We start from the raw sequence: 14,096 nt of genomic DNA, 5'->3' as shown, positions 1-14,096 counted from the left end.
TCCTGATTGGTCACTGAATTGACCCTTGGTTGGGTTGGGGGAGTTTCCTTTACTCCTGCTTGGTGGTGCTGGTGCCTCACCTCCCTTGCTCCATAGTTATGGGATGAAAGGTCACTATTCTTTCACACTATGAGGTCAGCTATGCAAAGAATTGGACATTAAGATGAATCTCGGCGTAAGTTATATTTGAGGATGCCTTGTGACCCAATGAAGAAACTTTGTATGGAAGCCTTTGTAGAGTTTAATCTTGGCGTGTTCGGGTCTTTTCCCGTGTAAGATTGAGAGCATCTTGGCAACGTTTCGACGAGGTCCCACTCGCCATCTTCAGGCTGGTGCTTTCAGGTTCGTGCTTGTGCGAGCAAAGCGTGACCGGAGCTACGTCTCCCTATATATACTGGTGGGGAGGTCGGCTGTGTTGTCATTTCTTGATTGGTTGATGGAGTTGATGTTTGCAGATTGTCTGGCTTTTTCGTAAGAACATGTGTGGCTGTGGTATTGGCTGTGTGTCTATCAGCCTCCTGTGTTGTAGACCTGGGTAATGGACTGTGTGATGACCTTCTGAGTTCTATTGTTGTGACATCCTGGGTCTTGTGCTGTAATCTCCTGGGTCATTGGCTATATATTATATATATAGGTCCATTATCTATCTATCTATCTATCTATCTATCTATCTATCTATCTATCTATCTATCTATCTATCTATCTATCTATCTATCTAGGATTCCCTACCCCCAAATAAGCCCTAATTAAGATCCCGCCCACTGCAGACTGGAAGGGTAAAAAGCTAGGGTGCAGATGAGGGGGGGTGGAGCTGCCCTACTACTTACCTTTGGACAGGTATAGCCAGGCCTCCTACACCCCAACACCTGCCTTGCTGGCCCATTGAAAACCTCCAGCGATGGGAGCACCCACAACTTCTGGGGGGGTTCTTCCACCGACTCATTAACAGAACAACACTTAGAAGGGACCTTGGAGGGTCTTCTAGTCCAACCTGCTGCTCAGGCAGGAAGCCCTAGACGGGGGGGGGTGTTGTCTTCCAACTTGGACAGCTTGAAGTCTTGTGGACTTCCAGCTCCCAGGATTCCTCCTTCCAGTCAGGTTAGCTCCAGGAATTCCGGGAGTTGGAAATCCACAAAAGACCCTTTCCCTAGACCAGTTCAGACAAAGGACCGTCCAGTCTCCTCTTCCATGCCTCCAGGGACGGAGCGCCCACAACTTCCGGGGGCCAAGCAGTCCCACCGGTGGATTGTCCTCCCTGGCAGGAAGTTTTTTCTCCTTCGTTCCGGCTTCTAGAAGCATCCGAGTCTGGGCCTCGGTGACATGCCGCCTGCTCACATGGCTGCTGTGCCATGCTTGCGTGGGGAGGGGGAAGCAAATTGGGATGCCACGACACAGCTTTGCGAGACCTCTAGGCAACCTGTCCTCCAGCCCACTTCCACCCAAGGACGGAGGGCTTTGCACCGAGATATTTGAACGGGGTGGTGGGGTGGGTGGGTGTTTCTCTCTGCCCAATGAAAAGAAAGGAGACCACCTGTTTAGAAGAAAGGGAAGAGCAGGTCAAGACGCTGGACTGGCACTCACCTCGTCACAACTCAGTCCTCAAAGTTTGATTGCAGGTACCGTGTCTCCCCGAAAATAAGACCCTGTCTCTCATATATATGTTTTCTTAAGTTTTTGCAGGTATTTATATGTATGGCATTCAGCTTTGTTCGGGTATTTTCCCACGTCATTATAGTTAAAGTTGTAGCAACAAGCAGACAAACCCAAGCCTGGCGATGGCAGATGAGATTCTGCCGAAACGTTGCTACAACTTTAAAAGCACAACTATAATGATGTGGGAAAATACCCGAACAAAGCTGAATACCATAGATATACAGATATGTATATATAGAGGGAGGGAGAAAGAGAGAGAGACCCACCAAAAGGAGTCACCAGGTCTTATTTTCGGGGAAATATCCTCCACTGAGTGACCTCACTTGCATGCGTCGCCCCCCCCCCCGGTCTCCTTCCGGAAGTGCTCCTCCTGCGGCCGGCAAGGCTTTCCTGAAGGCCTTTGCAACCGGTAACAGACCTCTGGATCGATCCTGAGCTTTGAGATCAGCTCCAGAGGCCTTCAGGAAAGCCTTGCCGGCTGCAGAAGAAACGGACCGGTGAGGCAGGTGTTGGGGTGTGCTGGGCCTGCCTACACCTGTCCAAAGGGAAGTAGCAGGGCAGCTCCACCCACCCCGTATTCCCCACCCTCGCTTAATTTTTACCCATCTGCTCTGGAGTGGGCGGGGTCTTAATTAGGGCTTATTTTGGGCGCACTGTCAAAATCCAGCTAGGCCTTACTTTCAGGGTAGCTTGTATTTTCAGGGGAAACTGGCTGCATTGCTTAGAGCTTCATAAGCATCCTGTTGTCTGGGTATCCATTCGAGTGACTGGGAATCTTCATTAGGGCTTATTTTGGGGGGGCAGGGCTTATATTGGGTGCACATGTAAAAATAGCAAGCCAGGCCTTACTTTCAGGGTAGGGCTTATTTTCAGGGATACAGGCTGCATTTCTTAGAGCTTCATAAGCATCCTGTTGTCTGGGTATCCATTCGAGCGGGTGGGGCTCTTAACTAGGGCTTATTTTGCAGGTGAGGGCTTGTATTAAAAAAAATCAAGCTAGGCCTTTACTTTCTGGGTAGGTCGTATTTTGGGGGAGAAACGGTTGAATCCTAGGGCCGGAAGAGACCTTGAGGTCTTCTAATCTAACCCCTGCACACACGCCTCCTATGCCATTCTATCCGGAACACCCTGGATTCCTCCCAATCCTTGACCCCCGCGTCCTCCCCCCCCAGAAGGGAATCCCTTCGGTGGGTGTGTCCTCGCTGATCTTCCCTCTTTCTTGTTTCTCCCCCCCCCTCCCAAGCTGGCAACCGGAACGTCAAATTCCCTTTGGGGACGTGCGGCTGCCCCCACCCCCGGATTACAGTAAAGAAATCTCCGAAGGGGACGAGGTGGAGGTGAGTCCCGGCCCGGGTGGCAGGGGTGGGGGTGGGGGGATTGGAGGGGAGAAGGAGAACAGGGCCGTCCCGGAGGGAAAGGGGCTGCTCGGCCTTAGGCTCCTCCAACCGGGTGTGTCTTTTCAGGTGTATTCCCGCGCCAACGAGCACGAACCCTGCGGCTGGTGGCTGGCCAGAGTCCGGATGATGAAAGGGGACGTAAGTCTCGGGACCGCAGCCCTCCCCCGCTCCCCATTTCTCCTCTCTCTTTAACCAGAGAAGCTGTGTCTGGGGTGGCAAGCAGGCCGGGGGGAGGGGCCCTTTAATCAGGAGGAGGAGGAGGAGGAGGATAATTTAGAATGACGGTAAAGGCGGGGGGAATTCAAAAATCCCAGCAACCGGTTCTGGTCAGGCGTCCTCCCTTCCTTTCCCTTTCTCCCTTCTTCCTCCCATCTTCCTTCCTTCCTTCCTTCTCCTTCCTCTCATCTCCTTCCTTCCTCCCTCCCTCCCTCCTTCCATCTTCTTCCCTCCCTTCTTCCCTCCTTCTCCCTTCTTCCTCCCATCTCCTTCCTTCCTCCCTTTCTCCCTCCCTCCTTCCATCTCCTTCCTCCCTTCTTCCCTCCCTCCTTCCATCTCCTTCCTCCCTTCTTCCCTCCCTCCTTCCATCTCCTTCCTCCCTTCTTCCCTCCTTCTCCCTTCTTCCTCCCATCTCCTTCCTTCCTTCCTTTCTCCCTCTCTCCTTCCCTCCCTTCCTCCCTCCTTCCTTCCATCTCCTTCCCTCCCTTCTTCCCTCCTTCTCCCTTCTTCCTCCCATCTTCCTTCCATTTCTCCCTCCTTCTCATCCCATCTCATTCCTTCCTCCCTCCTCTCCCTTCTTCCTCCCATCCATTTCTCCCTCCCTCCTTCTCATCCCATCTCCTTCCTTCTTTCTCTTTCTCCTTCCTTCTTCCCCCTTCCTCCCTTCTTTCCCATTCTTCTCAACTTCCTTCCTTCCTTTCCCTTCCTTCCTCTTCCTACCTGTTTCCTTCCTTCCTCCTCCCACTTTTTTCCTTCCTTTCCTTCTCCTTTCTTCCTTCCTTTTCACCCTCCTCCAGCTCTTCCCTTCCATCCAGCCTTCCCTCCCTCCCTATTTCCTCTTCCAGTTGCAACGTTTAGACAGATTTTGCACGCCAGTTCTACTTTGCATGCCAGTTCTGCTCTTCTGCCCTCCTCTCTGACCGCGCCCTCTCTTGCAGTTCTATGTCATAGAATACGCGGCTTGCGATGCCATTTACAACGAAATCGTTACCTTGGAGCGATTGCGGCCCGTCAACCCCAGCCAAGTGGCCGCCAAGGGCAGCTTCTTCAAGTTCACCATCGCCGTCCCGGAAGATCTCAAGGAAGCGTGAGTGTCCTCGACCGGCGGGGTCCTCCTGGCGGAGAATTGCCCAAATCTGGCCCTTTTGAAACACTTTGTAGCCCTCCATTCAAAACTTGGGGCTCTGCTGGGACTTACAAAATGACCCCTCTCCCCCCCACAAGTTCTCGACTCTTTCTCGGGAAGGAAGTGGAGGAAGAGGAGGGTGGACACCCCGATCTTTGGCTGGTGGCTGTAGTCTTCTTCCCAGGTTGGCTCCTTGGGCTTTGGAACAGGGGTGGCCAATCTTTAAGACTTCAACTCCCAGAATCCCCCAGCCAGCGGGGGGCGGGGCTTCAACACCACTCAGCATGGATAGGACCGTTCTGATGTAGGCTTCCGAGACCGTAATTACGCCCACGCTTCTTTTAAAAGGAAGTCTTCTTTGTTGATTTTATTTTATTTGTTTGATTTGTCCATCGCTTACAAGATGATAGGTGTAAGTATAAACACGAGTAAGAATACAGGAAATGGGTATGAATCAATGGGGACAATAGGACAGTAGGCACGATGGTGCACTTATGCACGCCCCTTACAGACCTCTTAGGAAAGGGGTGAGGTCAACAGTGGATAGTTTAGGGTTAAAAGAGTGGGGGTTTGAGGATGTAACAACAGAGTCAGGTAGTGCGTTCCAGGCATTGACCACCCTGTTGGTGAAGTCATACTTTCTGCAATCAAGTTTGGAGCGGTTTAAATTGAGTTTGAATCTGTTGTGTTGTTCTTGTGTTGTTGTGGTTGAAGCTGAAGGAGTCATTGACTGGTAGGACATTGTAGCAGATAATTTTGTGTGCTGTGCTTAAGTCCAACCGTAGGCGGCGTAGTTCAAGGTTGTCCAAGCCCAAAATGTCAAGCCTGGTGGTGTAGGATATATTCAGTTGTGAGCAGAGGAGTGGGTTGCTTTTCTTGTGAAATACTTCTGGACTTGCTTGATTGTATTAATGTCTGATAATGCAGTGCAGATTCCTTTTATTTTTATTTATTTTTATTTATTACTTTTTTTTTACTTTTTTATTTAAATGTATGTATGTATGTATATAACTTTTTATTTCTTTTATTGCAACACTGGGAAATATTTTCATTCCCAGCCGGGAACGAATCCTAAAACAGTCCCTCGAGATAAGCACCCACCTTTCTTCCCTGTGAAGTGCTGCCAATAATAGTGATAGTAGTGCAGACTTAGCCAATAGTTGGACAGCGTGGAGGGAATTATGTGTTTAGCAGAGGGATGGCGTCCGGGGGGGAACAAACTCCCCTCGTGTCTAGTTGTGCTCTGTTGAGGGTGGAAGTTGAACCAGTTTGTGTCCGGGGTATGAGGGGTCTGTAGATGTTTTCCCAGCCTTCTTTTGGACTCAGGGTGCAGGAGGCCGGCCCTCCATAGAAGGCAAGTTGGTAGTAGTTGTTTTTACTCTGCAGTCCTACTTACTCTCCGGAGTCTGTGTCTGTCCTGTTGGGTTGCAGAACCGAACCAGGCAGTTACAGAGGTGCCGAGCTCTGTAGAAACTGGATCAGCAGAAGATGCTTCTTCGCTTCTCATCCAAGAAGCGTCTTAGCTTCTGACTCGGGTGGAGGGAAAGGAAGGATTTAACATTCCTGGTCCTCGGCGTCCTTTTTGAGGGATCCCTGAGGCTACTTGGAGGTGTCTCCGTGTCCAGAGTGATGCAAACGGCTCCTAGCGCAGTCGGCAGTTGCTTTTCCCGCTGGAAATCCATTCTTCCTCCCCTCCATCCTCAACTGCACAGCGAAAAAGTCGGTGCTCAGTCACCCAGGTTGTCCCAAAAGTGCCTTTTTCAAGAGACAATTGGACTTTCGGGTGGTTGTTGTTGTTTTCCCCGCCCCGCCTTTGAAGGGGAAGGATGGATACCCCTTGCAGACCCAAAACCCTCCCCTTTCCCCACCCTTCGGTCACAGCCGAAGAGAAGCGAAACGTCTTTGAACGGGGGGAACCCCACACACCTGCAACGCTTTTGTCTGTTTCCAAGTTGCTGCTTCTCCCAGGGGTGCTGCTAAAATGCCTCTCCCCTCCCCCCCCTCCTCCCAAACAGCTGCTCCAATGAAAACGTGCACAAGGAATTCAAGAAGGCCGTGGGGGCAGACTCCGTCTTCCTGAGTCCCACCAGCAGCGAACTCGTCATCCTGGTAAGAAGCTTGTGTGTGTGTGTCTGTCTGTCTGTCTGTCTGTCTGTCCCCATTTCCACCGGACATGCTGGTCCACAGAATGGATCTTGACAGACTCGAACCCAGGGCCCTCTCTAACAAAATGAAACTCAAGGTAGAGACAAGGAAAGTCTGACACTCAGGCAGGAAAAACCCAGAGGACCCATATGGACCTAGAGGAGAAACCAGGCTCCATAGCGGGAACTCCTGGAATAAGGGATCTCGGAGTCTTAGTGGGCAACCAGCTCAAGAGGAGCCAGCCGTGTGCAGTGGCAGCCACCAAAAAAGCCAACGCAATCCTAAATTGCATTAACAGAGAGGGAGACAATCCAGGTCAAGGGAGGTACTAATACCCCTCTGTAAAGCCTTAGTAAGGCCACACCTAAGAGTCCTGCACCCAGTTTTGGTCACCACATTATAAAAAAAGATGGTTGAGACTCTGGAAAGAGTGCAGAGAACAGCAAGCAGGATGATTAGGAGACTGGAGGCTCAAACACAAGATGGACGGTTGCAGGAACTGGGCCTGACTGGTCTAGGGAAGAGAAGGATCAGGGGAGAGACAGGATAGCGGTCTTCCAATATTTGAGGGTGGGGGGTGGGGTTGGACTAGATGACCCACAAGGTCCCTTCCTGTTCATCTGACTTTCATCTGGTTTTAAGGAATAAAGGACCAGGGGAGAAAGGAGAGCAGCCTTCCAGTATATATACTGGAAGACTGCTCTCCTGTCTCCCCTGGTCCTTTTCTTCCTTAAAATCAGATTAAAAAAATTTTGTAAGCAGATCTGGGGCTTCGTGTGTGTGTGTGTGTGTGTGTGTGTGTGTGTGTATATCTCTGGGGTGGTGGAGAGTTGTTCTCTTTGGGGGAAATGCAGATTGTGGGGGGGTGTCCCTGATTCCTCCTGGTCCTGGAACAGGGAGCTAAAACTGCTTTCTCCCCCCGTTTAGTCCACGAACGAGTCCACGGTCAAGCGGGCATCTCTGCTGGGCGACATGCACCTCCGGAGCATCCGAACGAAGCTCATGCTGATGTCGCGCAACGAGGAGGCCAACAAACACTTGGAGGTGAGAGGGAGGGGAGAGAGGGAGGGGAAAGGGGAGCGAGGTGGGAGATAGAGAGGGGAGATAGGGAGGGGGAGAGGGAGGGGAGATAGGGGAGGGGGAAGTCCGGCCTGTTTGGGGAGGGGCTCTCTGCTGGAAACCAGGGCCTCAACCCACCTTGGAGCAACTTGGAGCAAGCGACCAGGGGAGGAGATGGGGAGGGAGGGAGGGAGGGGGAAGAGCAGCCCGGTCTGTTTGCGGGGGCTTGGCCGGAAATCAGGGGCTCCCCCACCCGAAAGCACCTGGAGGCCTTGCATCTGGGTGTGGGAGCCCCCATTTTGGGGTCCGGGCCGTTCGAAGCTGCCAGAAGGGGAGAGGGTGGGGGCCCCCGCAGGCTCTCTCCCTCCTCCGCCCCCCAGTTTCCCCACCGGGCTCCCTCTCCTCCTCTTCCTCCTCCTCCTCCCCCCTCCAGACGAGCAAGCAGCTGGCCTCGGCCTTCCAGGAGGAGTTCACGGTGCGCGAGGACCTGATGGGCCTGGCCATCGGCACCCACGGCGCCAACATCCAGCAGGCCCGCAAAGTGGGGGGCGTCACGGCCATCGAGCTGGACGAGGAGACCTGCACCTTCCGCATCTACGGGAGGTGAGGTGATGAGTCGGGGCGGGGTGTCTCTGTGTCGGGATCGGGCATCCTCTCCCACTGAGCAGGCCTGGGCGCACTCCCCCTCCCCCTCTTTCCCCCCTCCCTCCCTCCCTTCCTCTCTATTCCTCCCTCTCCCTCTCCCCTTCCCCTGTCTCCCTCTTCCCCCCTCTCTCTCCCCCCTTTCCCTCCCTTCCCCTCCCTCCCTCTCTCTCCTCCACTTCAGATCCAGGAAGTCTCTCCCGGGGCAGGGGCGGGAAACTCTTGAGGTGAGTAGAGTGACCAGCATTAAAACACCGGAAGCGACCTCTGGAACGAACGTCTCTGGCGGTTCTGGCTCGTCTGCTTGTCCCAAAGGTACTATTTATTCCCCCGGAGGCCAAACTGGACTTCCTTGGTTTTTGTGTCGTCCCCCCCTTCCTTTTTTCCAAAAACATTTCCCTTCTCATCCCAGAAGTTTCTTCCAACTCTGGAGGGTGGTCCTTGCGGACAACTGGTCATTTCCATCCCTTTTAGAAAGCCATTGAGGCCACTTGGGAGCTGGATCTGTGTCCTCCCTTGAACCCGCTCGGCGTGTTGACGGGAGTAGCAAGGGATTTCCAGGGGGGAAATAAATTTCAGGGTATAGGAACCCCAAGGATAGAGATCGACCTCCCAAGCGGCCTCAACGGCTCTCTTAAAAAGGATGCAAATGACCAGCTGTCTCCAAGGAGTAGAAATCCTCCCCTTCCGTTCAAGTGGGAACCGAAGAAGCTGAGAAGCGAAACATTCTTCAAAAGAAAATAATAAAATAAAAATAAAATAAAACCAAAGGTGGCATCTACCCCCGGGCAAGAATAGCAAGGATGTTCATGGACAAACCGGCAAAGTGTTGGAAATACCCGGATCATATTTATCACCTGTGGTGGACATGTGTCTGGAAGCCAAAAATAAATAACAATAACTGGACTAAATAAATTCACACGTGGCTGCGAGAAAATAATAATAATGACAAAACAGCACCTAGATCTAAAACCAGAGATATTTTTATTGGGCTTTTTTTTGTTGTTGTTGTTGTTAACCGGAAGGATATAACAGAGAATTGACATATAGGATTATTCGCGTTTTCGCTTGCAGCTAGAATTGCTATTTGCTCGCAATTGGAAAAATGAAAAAAACAAAAACAAAAAATCAAAACTCTGACGGAGGTGATAAAGAAAAGGATGGAATATGTGCAAAGATGAGTCGATTAATATTAGCAATTAATAATCTCTTTCTTAGTTTTTATTGTTTTTATTTTTTTAATACGGTTTTACATTGTGTAAGCTGCCTCGAGTTGCCATGGGCGAATAGGTGGCAATATAAATAAAATAAAATAATAAAATAAATAAATATATATATAGAGAGAGAGAGAGAGTGACTCACAGACGAACCCAATACAGAAGCCTGATGATGGCCGATGACATTCTGCTGAAACGTTGCTACAACTTTAAAAGGACAACTACAATGACGTGGGAAAATATTAATATATATATATGTGTGTGTGTGTAGATTTTCACAGGTACAGGTATATAGGTCTAGGCGTGTTCAGATCTTTTCCCGTGTAAGATTAAGGGTATCTTGGCGATGTTTCGGCGAGGTCCCACTCGCCATCCTCAGGCTGGTGCAACCACTGCTTGCCCTGGCATGAAGCCGAAAGCACCACCCTGAGGATGGTGAGTGGGACTTCACTGAATCGTCGCCAAGATACTCTTAATCTTACACAGGAAAAGACCCGAACACACCTAGAACTACACACATATATATATTTATATTTATATATATGCAGGTCTTGGTGTGTTCGGGTCTTTTCCCATGTAAAACCAATCTTATGTGTATGTGTAAGAGATATATATATATAAGATACATATATGTATAAGATATATATACACTGCTCAAAAAAATAAAGGGAACACAAAAAGACATCCTAGATCTGAATGAATGAAATATTCTTATTAAATACTTTGTTCATTACATAGTTGAATGTGCTGACAACAAACTCACAGAAAAATTCTCAATGGGAATCAAATGTAGCAACCCATGGAGGTCTGGATGTGGAGGTACACTCAAAATTAAAGTGGAAAAAAACACTACAGGCTGATCCAACTTTGATGTAATGTCCTTAAAGCAAGTCAAAATGAGGCTCAGTAGCGTGTGTGGCCTCCACGTGCCTGTATGACCTCCCTACAACGCCTGGGCATGCTCCTGATGAGGTGGCGGATGGTCTCCTGAGGGATCTCCTCCCACACCTGGACTAAAGCATCCCCCAACTCCTGGACAGTCTGTGGTGCAACGTGGCGCTGATGGATGGAGCGAGACATGATGTCCCAGATGTGCTCAATTGGATTCAGGTCTGGGGAACGGGCGGGCCAGTCCATAGCATCAATGCCTTCGCCTTGCAGGAACTGCTGACACACTCCAGCCACATGAGGTCTAGCATTGTCCTGCATTAGGAGGAACCCAGGGCCAACTGCACCAGCATATGGTCTCACAAGGGGTCTGAGGATCTCATCTCGGTACCTAATGGCAGTCAGGCTACCTCTGGCGAGCACATGGAGGGCTGTGCGGCCCCCTAAAGAAATGCCACCCCACACCATTACTGACCCCCTGCCAAACCAGTCATGCTGGAGGATGTTGAAGGCAGGCAGAACATTCTCCACAGCGTCTCCAGACCATGTCATGTCTGTCACATGTGCTCAGTGTGAACCTGCTTTCATCTGTGAAGAGCACAGGGCGCCAGTGGCGAAGTTGCCAATCTTAGTGTTCTCTGGCAAATGCCAAAGGCTTCTGTACTGTGTTCGTCTGTGAGAAGCCTGATGATGGCAGATGAGATTCTGCTACAACTTTAAAAGCACAACTACAATGACCTGGGAAAATACCCGAACAAAGCTGAATACAATACACGTAAGTACCCACGAAAAGAACATATGTATATATATATATATATTACATATATATATATGTAATATTGATCTTACATATATTTATATATATATATATAAATAAAGCAAGCCGAAAAAGAGTATTATAAAATATGGGATTTATTTTTATTCATGACCAGATAGGAAAAGAGGAAAAGGAAATGAAATGTAATATAACAGATAGTTGCTATTGTGTTATATTTACTATTGTATTATATGTATATTGTAATATACGTATATTGTAATATACATATAATGCAATAGTAACTATAACACAATAGCAGCAATCTGTTCTAAGTGATTATTATAGAATTAGAATATGAATTAGAACTTGTTAAAGTTGAAGTGGGCTCGAAAAGAAGAATGCATGTGCAATTAAAGTCTAATGATGATGTGATAATCATATACGACATGGAAAGTTGATTAATATAATATAAATACAAATTTCAACTCTCGAGGGTAAGAACTATTGGTATTGTGCGCAAGAAATATATATACCAACCGACACTGCACAACTGAAAGAAGGTTTTTTTGTTGTTTTGTGTTTGTGTTTGTTTATGTTTGTTGTTAATTTGAAAAAAAAAAACGGGAAAAAAGAAAGGACCTGTGGACTTCAACTCCCATAATTCCCCAGCCAGTGGTATTAACGCTTCGTGTGACCTGTTTGCTTCCTCTCTTCTGGTCTCTTCCTCTGCAATCTCTACTCTAGTGGTTAGGAAAAAGGAGCGAAAAAACAAAACAAAAAACCAGGCATGGCTTAGATTCTGGGAATTCTGGGAGTTGAAGTCCACAGGCTTCAAAGTTGCCAAGGTTGGATATAATAAAAATAGAAATAGAATACCTTTATTGTCATTGCATTCCACGAATACAATGAAATTTGAAAGCTACTCCAGCCACAGGGTCCCCCCAAACACCCAGATCACAATCGCACTACAGAGCGTTTAAAAATTAAAATAATTACAATAATAATAAATAATAATTAAAAACCTAGTCTAAAACCTATCTAAAACATTTAGTAAGTTAGTTTAAAAATGCCACTATATTCATAGGGCTAAATGCCATATGCACTGTTTGATTCAAGACAATTATTGCCCTGGGAAAGAAACTCTTTCTCAGTCTATTAAGTCCTCATTTTAAGACACCTATAACGCCTCCCTGATGGTAACAGTTCGAAATATGAATGTCCAGGATGAGAACGGTCCGTGGAGATTTTTAGTGCTCTACAGAGGAGTCTGGTCTGGGTACATATTTCTTCGTACATGAAATAATGTTATCATACATGTTTAACTTGTATATATTTATAATCATTCTAATCAGTATTTTATATCACTTATTCTAGCAAGCGATGATTTTTTGTGTGCTGTGTTTATAAACTCTCTGGAGCATCTTCTTATCCACTACAGAGCATCCAGCATACCACACAGTTACACAGTACACAGTTACACAGCCAAAAATATAATATAATAGTAAATATAACTCAATAGCAATGAGATGTTATAATTGCTTATTGGTTAGAATATGAATTGGGTTAGAATATGAATTAGAGTCAGCAAGAAGTGGGCTTTGCCTCTAAAAGGAGAATGTGGAATTTGAAATTAAAGTCTTGACAATGATGTCATCATCACATAAAAGTTGATTATAATACAATTGGAATGTCAGTTTAAATCTAAGAGGAAAAGACTTATAGGTTCTGTGCACAAGAAACGTGTACCAACCGACACACTGTATAATTGAAAGAAGGTTTTACTTGTCGTTTTATGTTCATGTTTGCTGTTACCATCAGGGAGGCGTTATAGGTGTCTTAAAATGAGGACTAATAGAATGAGAAAGAGTTTCTTTCCCAAGGCAATAATAGTCTTGAATCAAACAGTGCTTCATTCCTATTAATAATAATAATAGGAATAATAATTATTATCAATATAATTATTAATATATTAATAATTATATTATTATAATTATTAATAGGAATTATTATCATCATTATCATTATCATTTATTGTTGTTGTTGTTGTTTTAAATACTCTGTAGTATGATTGTGATATGGTGCTTGGGGGCCCCTGTGCTGGAGTAGGTAAAGGAATTCTATTTTAAAAAAGAAAAGAAAATTACAAAAAGAGAAAGAGAAAGAAAGAATGAACACAATAACAGAGTTGGAAGGGACCTTGTAGGTCATCTAGTCCAACCCCCGTCTGCCCAAGCAGGACACCCTACGCCATTTCTGAAAGAAAGGAAAGGAGAAAAAGGGAAGGGATAGAGAAAGGAAGAGAAGGAAGAAAAGAAAGAAAGAAAGAAAAGCAGAAAGTCCAGGTTGCCTCTGGGGGGGCCGGGGGAACACGACACCTTTAGGACAACGCCTGGAGTTGAATTTCCGGTGCAACTTTGGCGGGTTCGGGTTTTTTTATAAAGATTTTTTGGGTGTTTCAGAAATGAGGGGAAGGCAGGTGGTATTCGTTTTACGACAACAATGGAGGCCAAACCATTTGTGTGGCCAAAGCGAGGCGTTTCTTCAGGGAGTTTTACCCCGTTTCGTTTGCACAGAGTCGCTGACGTGGATCGACTTGCGGCTGATCAGAAGTTTTGGTTGTCCCCCTCCCCCGGCGACCGTCATAAACCCGAGTCTGGGGCTCAGAATATTTTAATTTGGGTCGCGTGGGGGTGGGGTGGGAGGTTGCAACCGGTCATTAAGTGTGGGAAAAAAGAAAAACCACCGGGTTCTCGGGGCTGTCGTAACTTCGAGGCGTTGTGAAGTCGAGGACTGGCTGTAAGCTCCAGAAAGAGAGAGAGAGAGTGGAAGGGGGGCGGGTAGGGGGACCGCCCCGCGCTGGGAGGTCGTAAGGCTGAGTCACCGGTCTACCCTCTTCCGCCCTTCAGACCCCCGAAGCCTGCAAGAAGGCCAGGAGCTTCCTGGAGTTCTCGGAGGATTCGGTCCAAGTGCCCAGGAATCTGGTCGGTAAGTGGAGC

At 47.8% G+C, this 14,096-nt stretch overlaps 1 protein-coding gene across 1 annotated transcript in view; it reads left to right on the top strand.

Annotated features, from left to right (window-relative positions):
• Positions 1–2,902: 2,902 nt before the first annotated feature.
• Positions 2,903–14,096, top strand: part of FXR2 (FMR1 autosomal homolog 2) — a 17,641-nt gene continuing 6,447 nt past the window's right edge. The window contains 7 exon segments of the mRNA XM_087917296.1: positions 2,903–2,990; positions 3,117–3,188; positions 4,205–4,353; positions 6,408–6,501; positions 7,465–7,581; positions 8,030–8,199; positions 13,976–14,085. Coding sequence (XP_087773422.1) covers positions 3,174–3,188; positions 4,205–4,353; positions 6,408–6,501; positions 7,465–7,581; positions 8,030–8,199; positions 13,976–14,085 — 655 coding nt within the window. The 5' untranslated portion in view covers positions 2,903–2,990; positions 3,117–3,173.

Source organism: Pseudonaja textilis, chromosome Z (genome assembly GCF_049901715.1).
Source record: "Pseudonaja textilis isolate UNSWEBS1 chromosome Z, rPseTex1.2, whole genome shotgun sequence".
Taxonomy (NCBI): domain Eukaryota; kingdom Metazoa; phylum Chordata; class Lepidosauria; order Squamata; family Elapidae; genus Pseudonaja; species Pseudonaja textilis.
Note: the sequence above shows the minus strand (reverse complement) of the source record. Positions and strands in the feature narration are given on the sequence as shown.